This window comes from Gymnodraco acuticeps, unplaced genomic scaffold (assembly GCF_902827175.1).
Source record: "Gymnodraco acuticeps unplaced genomic scaffold, fGymAcu1.1, whole genome shotgun sequence".
In the NCBI taxonomy this organism is placed as follows: domain Eukaryota; kingdom Metazoa; phylum Chordata; class Actinopteri; order Perciformes; family Bathydraconidae; genus Gymnodraco; species Gymnodraco acuticeps.
In genome coordinates this window covers 3,697,049-3,720,464 of record NW_022992126.1, presented here as the reverse complement: position 1 = coordinate 3,720,464, position 23,416 = coordinate 3,697,049, and the positions used below count along the sequence as shown (strand labels likewise).

General features: G+C 39.3%; 2 protein-coding genes across 2 annotated transcripts in view; one reads left to right on the top strand and one right to left on the bottom strand.

The window, feature by feature from the left end:
- The first annotated feature begins 915 nt into the window (after positions 1 to 915).
- Positions 916 to 2,690, top strand: LOC117538033 (retinal cone rhodopsin-sensitive cGMP 3',5'-cyclic phosphodiesterase subunit gamma-like). Its single transcript, XM_034203533.1, has 3 exons — positions 916 to 970; positions 2,114 to 2,233; positions 2,573 to 2,690. Exons 2-3 carry the CDS (start codon positions 2,124 to 2,126, stop codon positions 2,688 to 2,690), a joined length of 228 nt encoding a protein of 75 aa, XP_034059424.1. The 5' UTR covers positions 916 to 970; positions 2,114 to 2,123.
- A 3,408-nt stretch (positions 2,691 to 6,098) lies between these two features.
- The window catches only part of LOC117537912 (RNA binding protein fox-1 homolog 2-like), a 27,090-nt gene continuing 9,772 nt past the window's right edge, over positions 6,099 to 23,416 (bottom strand). The window contains 12 exon segments of the mRNA XM_034203312.1: positions 6,099 to 7,139; positions 7,541 to 7,613; positions 7,827 to 7,918; positions 10,201 to 10,246; positions 10,819 to 10,969; positions 11,086 to 11,142; positions 11,694 to 11,781; positions 15,498 to 15,590; positions 15,730 to 15,783; positions 16,311 to 16,472; positions 17,924 to 18,049; positions 18,051 to 18,128. Of these exon segments, the coding sequence (XP_034059203.1) occupies positions 7,095 to 7,139; positions 7,541 to 7,613; positions 7,827 to 7,918; positions 10,201 to 10,246; positions 10,819 to 10,969; positions 11,086 to 11,142; positions 11,694 to 11,781; positions 15,498 to 15,590; positions 15,730 to 15,783; positions 16,311 to 16,472; positions 17,924 to 18,049; positions 18,051 to 18,128 (1,065 nt within the window). The 3' untranslated portion in view covers positions 6,099 to 7,094.

The window sequence follows — 23,416 nt, the reverse complement described above, 5'->3', positions numbered from 1 at the left end:
ATTTTCTATCGGTCCCACATACATCAGTATTTCACACACTATTTGCATCAATGATAATATTTAGATGTCAGTTTTTTTGCAGTTTATTTACTGCCACGTAGAGACTTGAGACTCCTAGTCATATTGACACCACATTTAAGATACATCAGTAACTATAAAAAAATACTTGGCAACACTTTCACTTTACTTGTAAACAAACACGTCCTGACATGCCGACTTGCAGGAGGATCTGGAAAGTGCGGGGAGATCATGGATTCAAATAAAGACCACTTAACCACTTAATCAGCTCAAATCCCTAGCCTCATGGACACAGGTTAAAGAGGGACAGCATCTGCCAACTTCACTGATTCATTTATCATTGTGGCATAAAAAGAAATGTATGAGGGGAAAGAAACACTAATGCTACACTCGAGTGTTTAACTACAATCACATTTGAACCTAAATCTCAGAAAATGATGTGATTTGACAAAAAAAATCTCAATTTAAAATACAATTTCATCTCATTAGCTGGTTAAGACTGTTGTCTTGTGGGTAAAAGCTCTTAATGGACCTTAAACTTATATTTAACCGTCAAATTGTCAATAAGGTGAAGAATGAGCTTAACAGACTTGATTAACAACTAACTAAAGGTATTTGTTGTGATTATATGATTTACCATTGTAATATATTTATTTATTTTTTAAATGCTCACGTATAGAACATACTATTGACATTGAGCTGCCAAAATAACTATAGCCTTCAGTACAATCCAGTGGAGACCTTCTGCATTATGTAATGTTACATACGTCTTCACATGGCACAACATACGCTTTTTGAGCTCCTCCTTAACCTCATAGCAGAGAGGTCATAAATTATGGAAGAGCATTTCAGGGGGATTAGTAAGAGTGAGTATATAAGCAGACTGAACAGCAAAGACTGGAAACACACAAACTAATCAGAGAGACAGCAAGAAGCCCACAGCAAATAACAGGTGAGAAGAAATTCAGCTTTTGATATTTTAACAATTTGGAAAGGATTAAATATAGAGAATAAATAAGAGTGGTTATATAAAGCATGGCTTCTGATAGATACTGTGGAGAAGAACACATGTAATTGATGTGACCTTTTAATTGTAGAAACCTGAATGATGTTTGGAGACGAAAAGAGCTTGGCTTGAGATGTGCTGTTCTTGAACAATTTTGAAAAAATGTATCTGAAGTCTAAGCTAAATCAGGAAGAAGCTGATTGTTTTCTTTGGCTTTTCCTTCACCTTGTAAGTTAATATTGTGTGTTCTGTGTAATATGCATCCTTTTGTTTTATATACTTTTCTCATCCATCTTTTCTACTTTATGTAAGCCAATCTTAATAGTGTTTTGAAGTATTATTTAAATAAAGGGCAGCTGTTGCTCAGAAGGTAGAGTGGTTATCTACAGACTTTAGGGTCTCATGTTCAAGCCCCAGCTCCTCCAGTCAACATGTTGAAATGGTTTTGCTAAAGAACCTGAACCCCAATTTTAAAAACAATGTATTAATCACTTTACTGCTTTTTTTTTTTACCTCACGGAAGTGTCAATTGTTTTTTTCATACAGCACCCAAAACCTGTTTACATTGTACATTGTGGCTGAATAAAATCAGGATAGAACTTACAATTAGGAAGAAATTCAAACTAGTAAAGTTTAGGAACTTATTGGTTAATAAAGCAACCAGTTTTGTTTGCGTGTTCAAAGTATCATCATAGAGGTCAAAGTACATTCCCAACAAGTCTACAGCACTTATGAGCTTTACTGTAAAATAAGACTTTTACCTGAGGGCAAAGATTAGAAGAGATTGAAAAAAAGAATTTCATTAGACTCAGGGTTTATTATGTGAAAGATATGGCACAGTATGTGTGCTGACCCTAGAGTAGCTAAAGTATTACATGAACTTTGTGATATTCTGGTCTCTTGGCCATGAGTAATCTTTAAAGCCAAGGTGTAAAAATAGACAAAGCTATAACAGGGTCTGAGGAGCTTTATAGTGGCCTCACATGGAGTTGTAATATTGTCCAAACATAGAACAGTAGAGCTTAGAGGTAAGATGTTGAGGAAAGGTCTTACACATGAAGACTAAAACAAACTCTGTTTTTCTCTCAGTGCTTAAAAGATGGCCGACGCAGGCGTTGCAGTTCCCGCCGACAAGAAGGCCCCTCCCAAGTTCAAGCAGAGGACCACTCGTACCTTCAAGAGCAAAGCCCCTAAACCCGGCCAGAAGGGGTAAGAGAGAATTTAAAGAGGGGCAGAAAGACATTTACTAAAGTACTGTGCTTAAATGTTTACTTGAAGCACTTCCATTTTCTGCTACTTCAAACTACTCCACTAAAACGTTGCACTGAAATGGTGTACTGTTAACTTCACAACACTGACAACTAAAGCTACAAAGTACTTTTCTTAAGATTCTTTTTTTAAGATTTCTCTTAAAAGAATAACAGAAATCTTATTAAATGAAGCCAGTGATTGTGAAGGATCTGAATGTCTGCTACAGATTAAAGTCAAAGAAAATCTCAAGTAAAACATTCCAAGGAAAATTAGGACTCACTTTTGTTCCTTTTTTAGATTCGGAGACGAAATCCCCGGCATGGAGGGTCTGGGCACAGACATCACCGTGGTCTGCCCATGGGAAGCCTTCGGGGACATGGAGCTCAGCGACTTGGCCAAATATGGAATCGTCTAGAAACCTTGTTTTTCGAAACTTTGCACAAATATATCTAAATAAAGCTGATCTGAAATTGGCAAATAATAATTATATAATATACTTGATTATTTATACATGCTTCACTGAGGGGTCAAATCTATGAGCAATACATCAAACTTCCTCCCCCGGTACTTTGTACTTGGCTTGTGAATTTCTGAGAGACAATGGACTGAATCTGTTGTAAGCATGGTTCGATCACTGTTTTGCAGTTTATCACCACTGAACCTTCACTACTCTCTCCTGCCTTTTCTACTCCACTTCCCTTCTCCTCTTTGGAGCTATTACTTTTTAATGTACAGCTATTTATTATATATATATTTCTATTTTTATGAACCATGAATGTATGTGTGTACAAAGTATTAGAATGTGAATAAATGTTTTCCCCAAATAAATGTTGTCTTCTTTAAGTAGACAGAACTTAATGGGTTAGAGGGAATTACTCTCCCAAACACCCCGAAAGGCCTCGATTGGACTCCTTTGTTTACTTCCGTAACATAGTGACATCAAAATGTAACACTGGCACTTCTATTTGCTAGAGCCCCAACACATTGTATTATTATATGTTATAGGATTAGGGGAGGGATATCTTTAAGCAATTGACCAATTACAACAGAGCAGGCAAGCTAACCAATCAGAACAGACCGGGCTCTGGTTTCCAACAGAGGGTGAAAAGAGATGAGGAAAATAAGCCATTTCTTGAACATTAAATAACGTGTAAATGTCCCAGTAGAGGCAACAATTGAAAATATGAAACCTGAAAATCAGCATTATAGGGCCCCTTTAAGGGCTGTCAAACAATTCTGCTGGAGGTTTTAATGTTACTGACTTGGGGATCAATACAATTTTTAATAGATCATAAGCCCTAGCTTGTGTGTACAATAACATAACCTACAGAATGACACTCATCCATCTTACTAAAACAATAGAATACCAAAAGAAAGCAAACTTAAAGCCTGATCACAACAAAACATTTTTATATAAAACATTTTATATGGACATTCAATAACAAAAAACATAATGGCAGTCAAGGGGGATATAGACATGACAGGAGGGGGAGAGGACTGTTCATTGAGAAACCATAGCAACTATGAAGTATGGCCACATAGTTAACTATAATACAGAGGCAAGAAAACCGCGACAGGAAAATGAAGATGCCACTTTATGTGGCAGCCATTTTGTTTGTCAGTAGGCCTTTCTGCCAAACCGCACTGTGCTCTTTGTGTTAGCTAGCTTAAAAACGGCTAGCTGCCTGTCATTCTCCGGAGAGTTTAGTGGTAAAGAAGAACGCAACTGGGTTCGGCTGCTCAGGAGTCAAATATTAAAGACACAAGATTCATGCAAAACTTTTTTTAAACTTGACAAGTATCGCTCATGCTGGTTTGTCCATGCCGTCAGGGCTTCAGTAAGTCCGTCTTTGTGTATTTTGTGTAGCACGCCTTGAGTTGAAAACGTGTTGGGGACTGAAGGTTAGCATCTTTGGCTAGGTTTCCTTTTCTTTTTTTGTTGTTGCCCAGAGCACATTCGTAATAATTTGGAAATATTACAACAAAAATGTTAAATGTCATGATGAAATCCAACAGCAGCACACTTAATAGAACATCGTATTGACCTGTTTTTCCAAACGTGAGAAATTAAAAACAACGGTAGCTTTGAAATGAGTTAATAGGGAAAAAAAAGACATAACAGCCCCATTTTACACACAATTTAGATCATATCCCACAATGACATTTCGTTTTTCACCATGTTGGAATATTACCTGCTAATGAAAGCGGTTAACACATTTGACTGGATATCTTTAAAAAATCTGGAGAGACCATACAGGTCAGGCTGACAGATTAAACCACTGAAATGTAAGGAGTCTGCTCAAAACAACAACTATTAAATAAATGTAAAACTCAAACAGAAAGGAGCACAGCTGGTTTGCTGGCTATTCATTCCAAATGTCTCGGTCTCCTGCTAAATATGTTTTGAAATATAATTAAATGTCACGCTAACGGATCCTATAATCAACCCAAACAAAACAAAACGTAGTGTGGATTGACTTGATATTTAACCAGAGGACAATAGTTTGATAGTGTTACATGCACACTTTAGTTTGTGCCTTCCTAGGTGCTCCCAGCTCAAGATGTTCACTACAAAGAAGAAGAAAAAAATAAAACTTGAAATTGAACTTGCGCCTTATTGGAGAAGGAACAACATTTACTGATATATATATATATATATAAAAAAAGAAAAGACAAACAGAATATGAAAAAGAAGTAAATAAAGACAGCCATAGGATTAGGATAATAACAATAACAAAGATAATATATTTATACATACGGCAGAAAAATGTGCTTTCTACAAATCTTTGGAACAAAAACAAAAGCCAAAAAAGAGCCACGCTCTGGAAATATAGAATACAACGGTATAGAAATATGCACAATAGTAAGGTGTTTTGCATTTAAATATTTTCTATGAACTCACCGACACAATCTCTCTCTTGCTCAGTAATCGCTGCTGGCAGCATCTCGAACACATTTACCTACTAAAGTATGTTTCAGGAAGACTCATTCAATGTTGGACTTGGCTCTATAAAAGATGGAGCATGAGGGGAAAATCCAAATAATAAATCTCTACATTAAAGGATCAACAAATGCTTGAACCTCAGGGTTGTGGGTAGATGGTTTTGTTGGATCCAAAGCTAAAAATCAATTAAATACGACGATGCTTTAGGGTTGCACTTTTTGTAGTGTTTTAGTGGTGGCTGCACACAGAGGCCGTTTCTCAATCGCGAGGATTTTGGCTTCCAAGCCAATATTTCAAGGATGCTACGTCATCGAGTGCCGCCGAAGGACTGTTCCAATCTCCAGCATACTTGGAATTCCACCGAGGCCGCGTCCTTGGTTTGGGGGAAATTTCGAGGCTGCACACTCGTCCTTAAAATCCCCACAATGCTTTGCGCACGGACCAATTTCAAAAACCCTTGCGGAGAATGGCTGAACCGACGCAGCACACACTTAAATGTAAGTATGTAGTGGCGTAGAACATGTGTTGGTAAATATGTTGCTTTGTTACATTTGTTTGTTATCACGAAAAATGTGTTCCGTGAAAGTAAAGCAAGTTCATAATTAGATAGACATCGTGAGGTATTTATTTTTGGTACAGTTTATGTTGAAACCGTTAGAGAGAGTGGCACACTTGTTAGCCTGTTCCATTGTTCTTCGTTTTTCGTAGCCGTGGCTTGGAAGTATACTTGCTTCGTTTCTGAAGGAAGTGACTTGGAAGTACGCGACTACCAAGCCAGCATCCTCGCGATTGAGAAACGGCCAGAGTGTAGTGAAATCCTGTGATTGGAAAATATGATGTGAGACTATATTTGTGTGAAATAGTCAGAAAGGTGAAATATTTGTTATATTGATGTTTATTTTCAGTTTTAACCCCAAGGTTCACTGTTGAATCTACATGTTCTACATCAGTAGGGTGTGCTGAGTCAAACAAAAATAATGGTTTTATAAGAATAATAATGAGAATAATTACAATAATAATAATTTGGTAACTTTTTTCTCTAAACTAATTTCTTTGCATATCATAACAATTTTAAGTTTAAAGGTTCACCATTTCCACATACTAAGAAAACTTGAGGTAAGGAACAGCTCTAATAACCCTCCCTCCCCCTTCACCCTTCGGACGTGATTTCTGTAGCGTTATTAACCGTCACACATCATTCCTCCAAGCCGCCATGTTCAGTCTCCTCTACCAGAACACAGCGAGAATGGAAATCCTCTCTCACTACTATCCGCCCACCTTAAGGAGGAATTATAAAAATCCATCAGTGGGTGTTTTTATCATTTTAGTGACTCTTCTTTCGGTTTGAAAATGTTTTTTTTCGGTGCTCTTTTGAGGCAACTTCCTGCTTTCTAACGCTCTGACATTTCATGGACACTTTGATTCCCTCTCTTTCTCCTTTAATGTTGAGTGTGTGCAGGCCACACATCACTCAGCTCTTTTTCATACTTGGTTGTCAGCTGTTTAGTTATCCACCTTCAGCCTTTGGAAGAACATCTGGGCTCCATCACGAGTCTTGTGCTGCTGAGTGCCAAGGGATTAAGAAGGGGAGACTATAATACAGCCGTGCAATAGGGAAGGTGACCATTTATTGTCTTTTTTTCTTCTTTTTTTTTTTTAAATATAAAGGCCATCCATCAGTCTTTAATACAGCATTCCTCTATTTCTGTAGTAGCGTATATAAGAAAACTTGGGACTGCTCTGGGGTGGGATCTGAAATATCTTGTGGTCGACACCACACTTTAAAACTGGGTGCAGTCCATCTCCACGACAACAGAGGGAGCTCTTTCAGAGAAAATCAATGGAAGAGAGGAGCTCCTGGGAAATGTAGTGTCTTTAGTAAGGGGCAAATCTACTGTATCCTCCCCTGTACAGCGCGGCCTATGAAACGACAAAAGACAAACACTTAGTCAAATGGTCACAATCACTTTACACATTAAATCATCATTCTGGTGATCTATATTTTTCTTATTGTAAATAAACAAAAGAAAAGAACCTAGAAACAACTGTGAATGTATTGGTCTAACAAGTATTTTCTGTGAAGTCAAAACCATGTTATATCTCTTCCCTCTGTTTCACAGACCTCCATTATTGTAAAATAAATAAATCAGTGAGCCACATTACTGTAGGTTAATTTCAATCCTACATAAATGCTAATGTAAGTAGACAAACACATTGCTGGTTTTGCTCTTTCATGACAGTTGTTGACAATGACAAAAATATAATATATTCTTTGCCTTATTCTTTAATTTGTTTACCTGATATGGGCTGAGGGAACTTACCATTGCTCCCACGCCATAGGCCGCTGGGTTGAGCGCAGCATGGTAAGGGTCTGCTGTGTAAACTCGTCCGTAGCTATTGAAAATAGACAAAAGCGTAACACATGAGTTATCTCATAATATTTTTTAGGAAAAATAAAGGACATTTCGCTAAATGATATGTAACCTCATTTTGGAAATGCTACTACACTTCGATTTTTGTGTGTGTCTTTCTTAGATAGTGTGTCTCCTTAGTGGTAGAGGAAGTTGCTGAAAAAGAGCATAATCTGAGGTCTCTTTGTCCACTCACCTGTCACTGTAAGCTGCTGCTGCAGCCGCCGCTGCTGCTGCCGGATTTGCTACCGCAGTCGGCTGGGCATAACGATACGCAGCATAGCCCCCCTGTGATGAGGCGATGGAGAGGATAGAGAGGGAAGGGGGTAGTGTGTTTGTGACAAGAGGAAACGATGAAGGGAGAGGTGGGACGGAACAGAAACAAGAATAAATTATTGTTAAAAGTTTGCTGTTTTCTCTACACACTAATACTATTAGTTCATCTAAAGGGTTACATTGTGAGAAAAACTGCTGAGAAGAGAGCGAAAGATTAACAAGCAGACAGTCAGCAAAACTGGCTAATCTGGTGCAGTACAGCATTCACAAGGATGTAGCTCAGGCTCTGTGTCGGTCTCTCCCTCCATGACTAACTCAAAAACAACATCTGTAATTGTACATTATGTGCCTTACTGTTTGTAGCGTTCCCCAGTGTATTATTAAAGTGCTTTTATCTTTCCCACTATGCGTTGGACATGGAGGGAGAGAGAGTTCATACCCATTACTGTGCCCCACCCCGGTTCCCCTACCAAAAACACAGTTAAAGAAAGGGGAAGGGGTGGCAAGATGATTGTGTCATTATTTATGTTGAGGATGAACAGCTGATGAACAGACACAAAATAAACTACAGGTGTAAGAAGACAGTCAGCCAGTCAGATTAAAAACACACACACATACGCTCACGCTCACAGGGCCAGCGACCAATCACTGACAGACAGAGCATGCTTTCCCAAACTCAGAACGTAGAGCATATTAGGCCAAACATCCCTAAAAAACAAACAAACACTGCTGCATTCTACCCTAGAGGATCAATCAAGACCAAGTCCCGCATTCAGGACCACACAGCTGCTGCTATGGGAGGGAAGCTGGACTGGGGGGGAGGGGAAGGGGAAGGGGAGAAGGAATTGACATGAATAGTACAGAGGGATGAAAAGAGAGAGGGGGGGTGAGGAAGAGGAGTCAAGAAAAGAGAATAATAACAGAAAGGTTTAAATGATTATCTGAGAGAATGAAGAAAGTGAAGAGAAGTGAAATAAAGCGTAACAGATAGAGATAGTTTAAAGGAAAGCGGGGAGGAAAATGGGGGGGGGGGGGGGTTGGCAGGGGGAGGGGTCAGCCTTGTAAATATGTCTGCATGCCAACATTGATTCAGTTAGCATGCCACAGGTGAAACAGATAGGGAGATTCCTGGAAGGGGTCTGAATTATCTGCTGATAGAAACTGTCCTCCCGTTTAATTTTATTATTCATGTATTGTTTAGTACAAGTCCTGTTTGTATTAATATATGGAAATGCAGATTACTAACTGAGGTTTGTGTACAATATATATTTCTAAATTACATTTAATTTAAAACACCAAAACGTGAAAATGTGTTGTCAGTATTTTTTAACCCTCAATTATTTTCACATTTTGGAATACAAGTGTGTGATGAAAATGTCAAATAATTTCATAAAATCAGTTTAAATATGTATTGCCATAAGAACATTATCAAAAGTATAAATTCAAAGATGAATTTTGGTGTGAAGTCACCAAAACAAGACAAAATGCATTTGTTTTCACACTGAGCTAAATGTTAAGTTCGGGAACAATATGTACATTGTTAGCTGCATTTATTGCCCTTTGTAATAGGTAAAAGTATCAACCATATATACTGCACCTAAGTTACCCATAATGTACCTCTCTCCTGTAGATTATTTGTGAATGGAGGTTTTATGTGGTGTAATTATTCCGTAATTCAGATTTCAACATAATTATTTTCTCCCCCTTCCGCAACTCCACCCATGTCAGAATCCAGTGAGTTAGTAGAAGAAGACAGAGAAGGCATTTCAATCTCAGATGGTCAATTATGTCTAGCAGCACGCAGTCATTGGAGACGAGGAGGATGCACACTGGCTCTCACACAGAGTGTGTCAACCCTACCTGGGGCAATCTGCCACTAATGTCCTGAAACACTAGTCTACAGAGAGAACAGAAACAGCTATTGTCAACCTGGTCACACACGCACACACATACACACACTCATAATCACATTGGTACAAACTAAACTCCAAAATGCACAGAGACAAACCCTAGAGGCTTCTACTCCTGAATGTACTGCGACTAATATATATGTATGCATTGTTTAAAAGATATATGAGATGGTTCATGGAAACTAAAGTGATGAGTGTAATTTATTTGTTATCCAAGATTAAATCAGGGGGAAAAAAATGTCTCTAGCTGTGATGAAACAAAACACCCAGAAGTACACGTCTCTATGGGTTTGGTCTGTGTCGTTTCACACTTGAAAACCCACAGGCAAGAGGGGGAAATCGTAGATGAGGAGTGAGCAGTAGAGGAGAGAGAGGCATACTTACATAGAGATCAGCTGCACCGTAAAAGCCATCCTGATAGGCCATCACACTGAGAGAGAGACGACATAGGAAGGAGGGAAGGAAGAGAGGAGCGGTGGTGGAAAGTCCAAACAAAAAGATGGTGCGATGCGCCACCATGTGGGCATTGTAGAAAATGACAGAGTGACGATTTAGGAGAGAAAGGTGAGAAAGCGGGGCACAACAGATTGTGAAAGAGAGAAAAGAAAGAAGGGTGATATTATTACACACCGTGCAACATGCAAGACAAAATACCACCTCTTTGTATACATATGCACAAACATTAGAGTGATACTACTGTGAGACAAATGTCTATTAAAAGATAAATACTACTCTATTCGATCACTAAAGTATCATATCATTATCACCTCTGCGGTACAAGGAAATGGTATTTCAGCTCAGCAAATTACAATGTCAATATTCCATTAAAAATGTATTCAATCACACAGCATGCACAATTATGACGTATTATTTTCTACCAATTAAAGACATGCATTTAAGAAGAGGGTGATATGCATAACAACATGTCTAGCTTTTATTATCAATAATAGTTTGCTGGTTTAGTTATCAATGTTATTTGTGTGTGTGTGTGTGTGTGTTTACCCAGGGTAGGTGGGGATGGCGGGCTGAGGCACAGCCGCCCGGACCGCACTGTAAACGGGCCGCGCGCGGCCGCGCAGGTGAGCGCCTCGGAAGGTCGCTGCGGTAGAGGCAGCTGCTGCGGCTGCTGCTGCTGGGTATGGGAACCCTGGTACTGAGATGGAGAGAGGGTGAAAGAAAAGCGTCTTAGGTCCCTTTAAGATTTTAATTTAATTTAAAGTGTGCGTCTTTTTCTCCATCAGACTCGTTTAATTATCCTTTTTGTCTTACCTGTATAGAGTTCAGGGCTGTACATGGCTCCAACCATAGGACTCAACTTCCACCCTGCTATAGTGAAACAAAGACAGTTTAGAGGGAATATTTTAAACTTCCTGACGGTCTGTCTGCACAGAGCCCATCTGTCACCACAAGGACAAGTTAATATTATAAAAAACAGTCATTTAGACAAAATTAATATCAGAGAATAAGAAAACCGAGGCCTTTTGATGCTGCTGCATGTACATATAAATAATACAAACATAGGAATGTATTGTATATTTAATTACTTAATTTGTATTGCCATTATTAAGTGGATTTTATCATTTCATTTTACATTAATAATGGCATTGTAACCCCTTCTTTTAGTTTAATCTATGTTTATTTTTACTTACTGTAAAGCACTGAATTTCTTGTATTATTATTATTATTATTATATCAAAATCAAGTTTCATTATAATTGTTCTTTTCATAGAAATGTTGTTGTATTTCTACACAGTTCTATTGTGAAACTTCATAAAAATGATATGGGATATAATGGATTACTCTCGAAACTCATAATGACTGCCATATTATCAAACACTGTCACAGTTTATCAAAACAGATTGTAAGGATTGCATTACCGTATGGCAGAGTAGCGAGGCCCTCTCCGTTAGAGTACGGGGTCACCATCTTCTTGTTTGTCATCACTCTGGCTGTGGCATTATTCACCTGGACACCAGAAAAAAAAGGTCAGGAACTTATTCAACCCAATATAGCGGATAAACAAGCACTGAGGAATTTTTGTCAAAGGGATGTAGAATCCAATCACAATATAGTTTACATTTCCTTTAACTGAATGTATTCTGTGAGATATGAGGGAGATACTCGGCACATGATGATCAGCGTCTTCATATGGTGCTTTAGATGTGAGGTGTAATTATACTTGATTTTGTTTACTTATGACAGAGGTTAATTCTGTTGATGAGCAGCGATGGTATTTGATGCATGCACTTCTTTTAAAAAGGAGAAAGACATTGAAAACAAGGATCCTGGTGAGTAAGTCAGGCAGTTTTGCACACAAACAATGCAACCATTGGCACACAGAACAAATAAAATAATAAAATATTTCATAACAAAAGCATTCAAAAAGAAATCCAAGAACATTGTATCGCTACCTTTAAAAAAGGAGGGAAAAGAAGGTGAATTAAGCTGCAGATTCATCAGTTGAACACAATGCAAAAAACATCAATCAAAGAGTTCATACACAAATTACACACAGCCAATCAAGAGCGCATCACATCACCAGAGGTGCGCAAAAACTAGCCAATCAGCAAGCATCAGATGCAGCAAGAGACCAATCGAAAAAAGGTTGGCAGCCCTCCCAGTCCAATACACATCATACAGAAAAAGGAGGGGAGGGAGAGAACGACAGAGAAATATAGAGGGATGCAGGAGAAGGAGCCAGTCCACATGAAAAGACACAGAAAAACACATACATGATGTGGAGAAGAGAGAGAGTGAACAATCCATCCAAATGTGCAATTCTTCTAATGAACAAACAGAAACAACAGGATGCGATACACACATACAAAAGTACATCCGACCGTTTGCCTACATTGGATCTAACTGTACAGGAGCAACAATGGAGAAATGATAAATGGAGCAAGAACAAAGAGAGAGAAGACTAAATAAAGACAGAGAGAATGGGGGATGCAAATATCATTCCTCAAAAAAAAAATCAAATCAAACCATGGTTGTGAAACACTGCCAGGTATTCCAGATCAGTGTTGCACACCAGAGACCTCGAACCACAGAACCACCAACACACACCATCCAGAACCAAACTGATCGAAAAGTAAAACAAGGCCACCTCTTTAAAAGAATCGGAACAAATCTGCCGTGTCTTAATCAGTTGCATTTATGTTTGCTTTGATGGGGTCTTCAAATTAATTTATAGCAGCTTTTTTCCTTTATTACAAAGGACTGAAATGCTTAAATGTACATATTACTAATGAAAAGAAGATTGGCTTAAGGTAAGCATCTTATATGGGGTGCAATATATTAATCTAGGTATATATATATATCTTGAATTTGAATTTTAAGTCTTAACAGCCAAACCTCTACAACTGTCTGCGGTCTACAAAGTGGTACAGAAAGTGATTATCAAGTACTACAGTACACCATGATATACAGACAACTAGTATCCTCTCTCGAGTAAAGCTAACATAGCACTCATGCTTCAGCATGCTGTCCCACTAAGGTGCAGAAATGCAGCTATTGGCTGACACATGACACAGAGAGATGACATAGTACTATATGGCGTCATACAGATGACGAGAAAGAGAGTAAACCATGCAGGATACAGCTCTGGAATTAAATGCTGAATGCAGTTAGAGGTGATTGGAATGAATGCATAAGAAGTGGTAGTCATAGTTGTTGCACTTGCAGATAGATGCAGTACATTCAGTTATACAAGTGGCCTTTATAATGCCATGCGATCAATGGCTAACCTCGTAATCGTTTCATTCACCACCTCCCCAATCAATCACAAGATTAGCCAATCAGCTTCTGTCAATCAATCAGGCTCCTATCAGTAAAGAGGGCCGTCATTTGGGTGTTGGGTGCTTTTTATAGATTTTTTTTGATGGATGGGGTGGGGGGGAGGGGTCATTCAAAGATGATGCCATGTGTACACAACTTACCGTTGCCAGGGAAACGGCGTGAGGACACGCGAGCAGTTACCGTGGAGACTGACAACAACAACAACATACAAAAATCATCAGGGAAATAGAGAAAATATATGTAAGAAAGAAATGATGAACCAAAAAAAAACATAAACAAAACGAGGTAATGAAAAGCAACCCCCACTTCTTGGTAGAGAGGAAGTAATGTAACAGGTCACGTGTCAACAGTCACCTACAAGTATCAGCCATGTGACAACGACCTAGCCTCTCACTACAAACACAGATCAAAAGTTGATAAAGGAGCAAACAAATGGAAACAGAAAATATCAGAAATAAAAAAAATCTACCTTAGGAGGCAAGCTACCTGTCATTATTGCTCAGATTATATTCAAATAACTGACAAAATAGTTACTTAAAATCAAACTTCTCCAAACCTAACTTCATCACAGGACAGGGAAATGGACAGAGATATGGGCAGGGATGGACAGCAGAAATGCAGGTGGGGACACAGACTGGGAGACAGACGTACAGACTGGCCTGGTGAAAAAGAGTGGAGAGAGATGGAGGAGAACCAATAAAAAGAAAGGAAACAAAGACAGGAGAGGGAACGACTGCTTGCATTCTCTCTCCGTCCTCCATATTTTTAATTCTTCACCACCCACACACAGACAGAGAGGAGTGCAAGACTTTCGAGATCATGCATGCAGAGGAGCTTTAGTGGCAAGTCAAAAAATAAAGCGTGAATTTAAGAGCCAGAGCAAATGGCATAAGCATGGTGTATCTGATCTCCAAGGCCATTTGCAACTGAAATCTGAACTCATGCTGACAAATAATAAAAGATGTCACAACAAAATGCACTTCCGTGATATCTGGTGTTCTTTTCAGCAGTGGTGGATGCAAGTGTGTGTGTAAACAAAACATTGTTTTTTACCATCCATCTTGCATGTCTGAAATTAAACAGTTTTTTTGAAGCATCAGAAATGACACCACACTTCTCACGGCAGTCTCATTCCAACAAAAAAAAAAAACGTCCCCTTGAATTGCTTCCCGTCATGCATCCCTGTCTGCTAACCGGTCATTCATTAAAAAAGACTGCTACCCAGAGTCACCCGTGTGAGGTTATCAGTAAAAAAAACTCCATGACGATATCTGACCTTATCATCCATCCATGCAACATAGAGTAGCCTCTCACAATCATCAGCAAGCACTTTTTTTTCAGAGGAAAAATAACTGAGAGGCTAATAACGCCCCCTTCCAATCATTAATAAACCAAAGATGGCCACTCATCATGACCGTGACAGAAGTGATGATGGTGATGGAAAAGGTGCAGGAGAAACAAAAAAAGAGAAAAGATCCTACATGCTGTTACAGAAGCGGATATCGACAGCACCCGTGTTGTAGTGACGTCTTTCCGGCCATGCCTGTTGTTTAGCCACTCCACACAGCATGCTTTGCAAACCACACAGCTTTAAGATCAAGGTGCAATGGACAGCCCACAACATCAACAACAACGACAGCATAAACATCGACAGGAAGTGCCGTCAGAGAGATGCCTGTGTGCGTGGTGTGCGTGGCACCACTGCACCATGCTATAGTGAAGCCAGAGGGGTTAGAGTCAGACACATACAGCCACCCGGAAACCTTCTCTGGGGCAGAAATGACCAGAACAGACTCAGTCTAATTATCGGACATGAAATGGGGAAACTCCTGAAGAGAAGAAAATGGTCGCCGTTTAAAAAAAAGCCAAGGGTGGTGAGTTACCTCGATTTTACGTCCTTCCACCAGTGTACCGTGAAGCTTCTCCCTGGCCCTCTCTGCATCTGCACTCGTCTCGAAAGTTACAAAACCAAAACCCTGAGAGCAGAGGAGACAAGGAGATGGAAAAAAGAAAAGAGGGGGAGAGCGAGAGGGGGTTGAAAATACACATTAATCTTTTGCTGAACTCACTTCTGTTAACAAGGTTTTTTTTCTTCACATTTTAATAACTTCATACCTTGGATCCTCTTTCATTGAAAATGATCTCGACATCAAGGATTTTGCCGTATTGCTGTAAAAAAAAAAGACGAGGAAGATTTAGAGGCTGAACAAGCACGTGAGTCTTGTACTGCTTCTTGCCACAGGGTGTCAGCACTGACCAACCACGATGAGCTGGCATTGAGCCAGCTTTGGCAGTCTTTTTTTTCCCCCATCATATCCTTCTTTCCTCTGCACCACATTTCAAAAACATTCCTCTTACAAAAAGCCTAACATAAGGCCAGATATTCACATCTGGCATATAAAATCGTTCTACAAGATGGCTTTCCAGGTAAAGGTTTAGTTTTTTATCCAAATATGAAAAAAAGGATAACTTTTAGCTGAAACTGACAGGAAAAAGACTTCTTTCATTTGAAAATCCTATTTGAGGACACAAAATAAAACTATAAAAATAGAAATCTGAAGACACAGTGCTGTTGTCAGTGTATTGGTTCTTTGAGTCATTCTTTTGACTTACTAGAAGCTTTAATATAAAGCTACTTTTCTAGGTTATGTAATAATGCATATTGGTACAAAGGGGGGATATTGCGGTCTACATACACCAAACATCTGCCGTAGGTCGGGGTCTCTGAAGCGGAAGGGGATGTTGGACACGTGGAGGCGTTTGGGCGACCCCTTGGCGTCTGTATCGTCCCCGATGCTCCCTCCACCTCCTGAGCCAACACCCGACTGACCGTCAATCTGGGAGGACCCATCTGACTGCTGGGAAGAATAAAGAGGAATCATTTAATGTTTACACTCCAGCCTGCAACAAACAATTAATTTACTAATGATCTGCCAGTCATTCTCTCGATTCTTAGCATTGTGTGTATGCATTGTGTTATTGTACTACTGGGCCTTTATTGTATATTGTGCACTCATTTCAAGTGTTTTGTATTATTCTTTTTTTTTTTTTAATCTTTTTTTTATTGAGTCAGGCGCAATGAGTTTACATTTATACAGTCAATATTTTTATTTATTGTTCCCCTTTCCCCCCCTCCCGGTCCTAGCTAGTAAATTAAATAACTAACTAAATAAAATAGATACATGTATAGGTTAAAGTAATGTAGAAGATAATATTAAAAGAAAATGTATAGATAAGGGAATAAAGAATAGTAACAGTAATACATGTACCCATATACTCACATATGTATACCCACATATACACATACGTGAGTGTACATACCCACACACATGTACACATGCACATACATACACGTACCTACATACATACATACATACATACATACATACATACAAAGACAGAACAAATAAATAAAAATAAATAAATACAAATTAATATTTAAAAAAAAAACAGAGACACAAGGAAAAAAAACAAAAAACATACACATACATTCGTAGTTCCACCCCTTTCGTCTTAATTTAGTGTCTTAAGTTCAGCTATGTAGGCTATCATAGAGCCCCAGACAGATTCAAATAGTTTTGAGGAGCCCCTCAGGTTATATTTAATCTTCTCCAAGTTCAGGTACAACATTAAATCTTTAAGCCATAGAGATGCTTTAGGTGGTATAGAAATGTTGTATTATTCTGCTTGTGTTGTTTGTGTTTACTGCGGTAAGACTGTTGAGGTTGCCCTCTAGGCCACGTCACTCTTGAAGAAGTTTTTTTATCTCAATATACTTTGACCTGATTAAAAAAAGTGTATTTATTTATACATAGAGAGGTTTACAGATGTTAATGTGTGGAAAGGGCCAATGGTATCATATCTGTAATGACTAACGTTCAGTATACTGATTCTGCGTACCAGAGCAATCATGGCAATGAGCTCTTGCGCTATTACCGCTTAGTCTTCCTCCCTGTGCAATAACCCATACATGTGCAATATTATACACACAAACATATTTATTATGATATACTACTTTAATTATTTCCTGCACTTCATTTTGTTTTATGTATGTATGAATGCTGCTAGTCTTTGTTGTATGTTGTCCATTCTGAATGTTTTGATAGCTTTAATCTTCTCGTTGTACTTGTATAATAACAAATAAATACTTCTAATCTAATGTTTGGGAAAAGAACAATCAGATTGGTGCGTCCAAGAGAATTTCTACTATTTTGTTATCTTTAGAACCTGATCCTTCACACTCTCGCTCTCGCTGCCCTTTCAAGGCAAAGCCCTGATGTGGGCTGCAGAGGAAGAGACTGGCACTCACTTGGACACTGAGGCTGGCAGCGTTGGCGGCACTGTTCACTGCTCCACCGAGTTCCACGGGGCCCTGGACGGCCCCCGCTGCATACAGGCTGCCCCCGTAATCCAGGGCCAGGCCGTTCTGGGGGGGGCGGCGGTGGAGGTGGAGGGAAGGCAGAGAAAGGCGGGGGTACGAGGCCCTCCTGACCGCCAGCATTATCCTGAGCGCCCTGTTGGAAAAAGAAGAGAAGAGTGAGGAAGGAGTGAAAGCTAAAGTAGCCGGCTGGCTAACGTCCACACACAGTATCTTTTACAGAGAGCATCACTCGACCACACAGAGACCACTTTCCCATGAGCCTCAGTCTAAAAGTCATACAAGCGTGGATATTATATTTCTATTTCCCCACGTACGGGTGTGTAAATGCGTGCATGTATCCACACATCCCCCACCTATTAAATATTCACTGCAGCCACATCTATTATTGAGGGTCAGATGCCTCCATACTCGGTGTTCTACAATGGTGATTGTCTAACGCCTGCACACACACTCACAAACGCCTCTGCTCACAAGCCACCTTTGACACGCAAACACCCACACACCTAAATACTCACACAAAGACCAACTGTTAGTGAGGAAGCCTGCCCAAGTATCACTATTATTATATGACAGGGAACAACATCATTACCCCCAGAAAAGAAACATGGTACTTATATTCAAGTGCGTAGGAGAACAATACCGGCACCCACAAACACGACACAGGGATAAACACACACACACACACACACACACACACACACACACACACACACACACACACAACACACACACACACACACACACACACACACACACACACACACAGCACACACACACACACACACACACACACACACACACACACACACACACACCACACACACACACACACACACACACACCACACACACACACACACACACACACACACACACACACACACACATCACACACACACACACACACACACCACACACACACACACACGTACACACACACACACACACACACACCACCACACCACACACACACACACACACACACACACACTATCACACACACCACACACACACACACAGCACACACACACATCACACAGCACACACACACCACAGCACACACACACACACACCACACTTACACACACACCACACACATTCCTTACTTTTATCATTTTTCATATATACCCTAAAATTTTAATATGTAGTATATTGAAATTGATACATCTTTTACATGTTGAAAAGTGTTGGTGGTATGGTAGGTGATGAGTGATGGACGAAGCATGACCCTGTCTCTGATCCATGGCTGCAAAAGATACACCAACCTCCACTGTCTCTCAGATCCTTTTATAACTCGCAGCACTAGATGGCAGATGAATTCAAGACAGTAGGGAGAATATCTTTTTTGTTGGTTTATTGACCAAGCATTATACAATATTTATAGCAAGACTAAGTATAAAGTCCTGTTGCTCTGCTCTGGAGATTTGTGATTAAGGATGAATCATCATGCTAACATGGATTAAATCATGTTTACCATTTTACTTTAAGTAGTTAGCATGCTGGCATTTGATAAGCAAACTAAGCTAATTATCATACTCTTAAAAACAGCTGATGACGATGGGACAAAGTATGGACACAGGTCAATATTGAACTGATGATGGCATCAAGTGGAGAGTTGTTACAATTATTCCTGTACAGACTTGTATTAAATAGCATGGCTTTATAAAGTATGAAGAATTAGACCTTGAAGGGGATTCAAAAGTCCTGGGCATAATTGCATTTTGTCCCGGGTGTTTTTATCAGTTCAACCATTAATTAAAAAGGCCACTGGCAATCTGTCACAGTCTGACATTAAGATATATTAGAAAATAAAAAAATAAGAACTACAAAACTGAACAAATTATTATTATTTTTAGAAAGCGGACAAGGTAATCAAAAGACACCTACAAAACTAAGTCAGATCATGAAAGACAACAGTTGCTAAACCAGTTGAGTTTAGATGCAAATAGAGGGAGGTTACATAAGTGAGTAGAGTAAAAAAAAAAGGCAAACAATGGCTTCTGTATATGATTATGCTCTTTCTGTCTTCAGGTTTCCCTCCAACTTTTAAGAGTCATAATTACTTGAACTGTTATCATTTTTTATTAGCAGTAGAACTAATTATGGTGGCACTAGGAACAGGTAATAATAACAATAGTTTATTAGTAAAATAAATATTCAGCTTCTCTTTATACCACTAAAGAGAGATGCTTACTAGACATCTGCTTGTGTGTGTGTGTGTGTGTGTGTGTGTGTGTGTGTGTGTGTGTGTGTGTGTGTGTGTGTGTGTGTGTGTGTGTGATGCTGAAGCGATGCCCATCTGAGTTGCACAATAGATCTATGTTCCTTTGGAGTGTTAAAAGTGTGTTTGAGTGTGTGTGTGTGTGTGTGTGTGTGTGTGTGTGTGTGTGTGTGTGTGTGTGTGTCTGTCTGTCTGTCTGTCTGTGTGTGTCTGTGTGTACAGGCCATCTGTCTCCCAGCTTTTGACCTTTCTCAGCATCACACCTGTGACACGGTAGCCGGGCCCCTCGACTCATCAACAAAGCGGCGATGCACACGGTCGACACGGATCACATCGATATTGTGACATGAGAGCAGCGACAGCAGAGCTGCACCGAGTTGACAGTGAGAGGGACACTTTGTCGTGTAAATGACACAGGTACACATGTGTAATGCAACCAGGCTTTACGTATAGTGTTTCATATCAAAAATAAGTGACTTTACAGAAATAATCTGTTAACAGGTAGAAACATTAAAACATCATCTCATTAGTTGGGGTATATTGTATTACACATTAAATGTTTTTTTTGGTTTTTAGAAAATGCCACCCCTTGCTGTGCCGGTCAGGACCTCTATAACAAAAATGTGTCTCATGTGTATTCAACAAATTGTATAATAAACCCTGATTGATGCACTTAAGCTTTATAAAGAAATGTCTGTTAATTATTGTATTGTATTGTAATGTATTGTATTTGTATTATTTTATCCCCAAAGCACAATAGAGTAAATATAAATTATTACTAATCAGACCTCAACACTCAAGACTTTAAAAATAAAATAGCAAAATAACCACTTACTATGAAGCTAATAACCCACATTTAATTGTAATACAAAAGTGTTCAGACACAGATACATGTTTAAGACAGTAAAGACCTCTGCAACACTACACATCTCTGGCACTAACATCACCAACATATTTAATCTCTACTCTCTATTTCTATTATCTATTCAAATAAATTCACCTAGTTAACCTGATGTCTATTTCACTTTTCCAAGCACATTTGTTGAGAAAACAGGGAATGCTTTGAGATGCTCTGAACCTTTTATGACTGCAGCTCTGGCCTGATTTCAGCAGGATAACCACAACCAGCAATCCTGTTATCTCACTCCCTCCTCTCCCCGATAACGTACAGTAAATGTGTGGTCATCATGAGTCTGCACTGCCATCCCACTCACTGCACACATCCTCGCTTCATACCTAAACCGCTTCTGCTGCTCTCCTGCCAGGTGAAGAGTCTCCACCTCAGCCAGAATAGAAACCATGTTCTCCATATCCTGTGCCGAGCACTCGAGCCTCACAGCCGCCAGATTACTGACCGCAGAGTCCAAGTTAAACTGCATTCACATTTTGAAATAGCAGCTGTGTCCGCTCCTCTAAACCCCACAGCTGTATGAACCTCTTCCAATCTTGTCCACAAGCATTTAGAATACGAATTTGATATGTGATAACATCCCTCACATCCTTGCTTTCCTGTCCTAACCAAGTTTCATGTAGCAGAATGACCGTTACACTTCTTCAGAAACATTTAGTCATTATAGTCACAGGCTCATTCTGCCCTGTAAATCTTTTAATATCATCATGCAAGTAAATACATATTTAGATCTGCAATATCTCAATCTCAGTCAGTCAGAAACGTAATTCAACGTGTACATATTTTCCTGTCAACCATTCTTTTCATACCTTTTTCTTTCAATAGTAGTTAGAATTCTAGGCTCTAATTAATCTACAAAAGCTCAAAAAGAGGCCAGAAAAGTGTTAATATGCAAAGGCATTTCTCTCTGTAACACTGTTACATCACTGATGGTAATAATGTGCACATGAGCTGAAATCCTCGGATGAGACATCCTGCATTCATTAGGTTTGAGAGTGAGAGAAAAAGAGAGCCGAGATGAGAAACATTAGTCAGTTTAGATCGGGCTTTAAACAGCAGGAGACATAAACACATTATGTGCTAAATGATACACTTGCTGACTTCTTCTTACATCTGCTCTTCCTAGAATCATGCCAAGTTACCAGGTAAGAGCCCACTTGCATGACAAACAGAAATAAGGAAACTAGACCTGCTCCTGTGTCACACTAGAAAGGGAAAGTTGATCACCCCGGTTGGGTCAAGTGGTGAAATGAACAAAGTAACGAGAGGGCAATACATTTGGACTTTACCTACGTGTAGAGAGTTGTACCTTATTGCTGCAACATGTTAGCGAACAGCTTATTATAAAAATGAAAAACAAGACAAATGTTGATCTCTCCACCGCTTTTGTGCCTCCCCTGATGATACATTTCATCTAGCAAATTAGGTAAAAAATAATATGCTTTTAATAATTTTGACAAAAATATTCTAAACTAATGACATTATCAGCCCCAGCTACACTTTATGTTTAATGCTCATTTGAAAATGTTTGCACACTAACAAGTTTAACGAAGGCGGTGAACCTGATAAACATAACACCTTCTAAACATTAGCATGCTAATGTGAGCATTTTTCCAATACATTGCTATGCCTAATAATTAGTTTGTGTTGTCCAATATCGTAGGGAAAATAGTTTTCTTGGTGATCCAAATGGTTGCTGCAGAGAATATTGTCTACAGACGACGAGCAAAAACATTCTACCGCTTATCAAATGACTTTGGAAAACTACCATCCTCTCCATTTACATTTTCATCGCGGCTCACGTTGTTTTACTCGAGTCCCAGCATTGATGAGTCATGAGAAAATTCACTCATCTGCTGAGGAGTCAGTCTTGGACTTGACAAGTTGTGATGCAACCAAGACAGTATGATGGTGACTTGAATGTTTATTACTGCACACTTAGGACTTGAGGATTTCAAATCTTGGCTGTGATACTAGCCTATATATTATCTCCACAGTCTATACCACTGAGCAGATTATATCCCTATCAATCAAAACATCCTCCTCCTCATTAATGTCGTTGCTCACGCACAGAAACATACTAAAGCCTAGCAGGGGAATGGACAACCCCGGCTGTTGCCGCTCCTTCTGCCAGACAAAAATAGAAGCAGGAATAGGAGCCAAAAACAACCTTGTATTTGTGTTCGACGACTGGCCTTTTCAGAGGAGATCCATTTTAGCCGCATCTCAACAGCCCTCTCTCTTCCTGATACACCGTGTCAACAGCCCAGTATCTACAAAAATATGTGTGC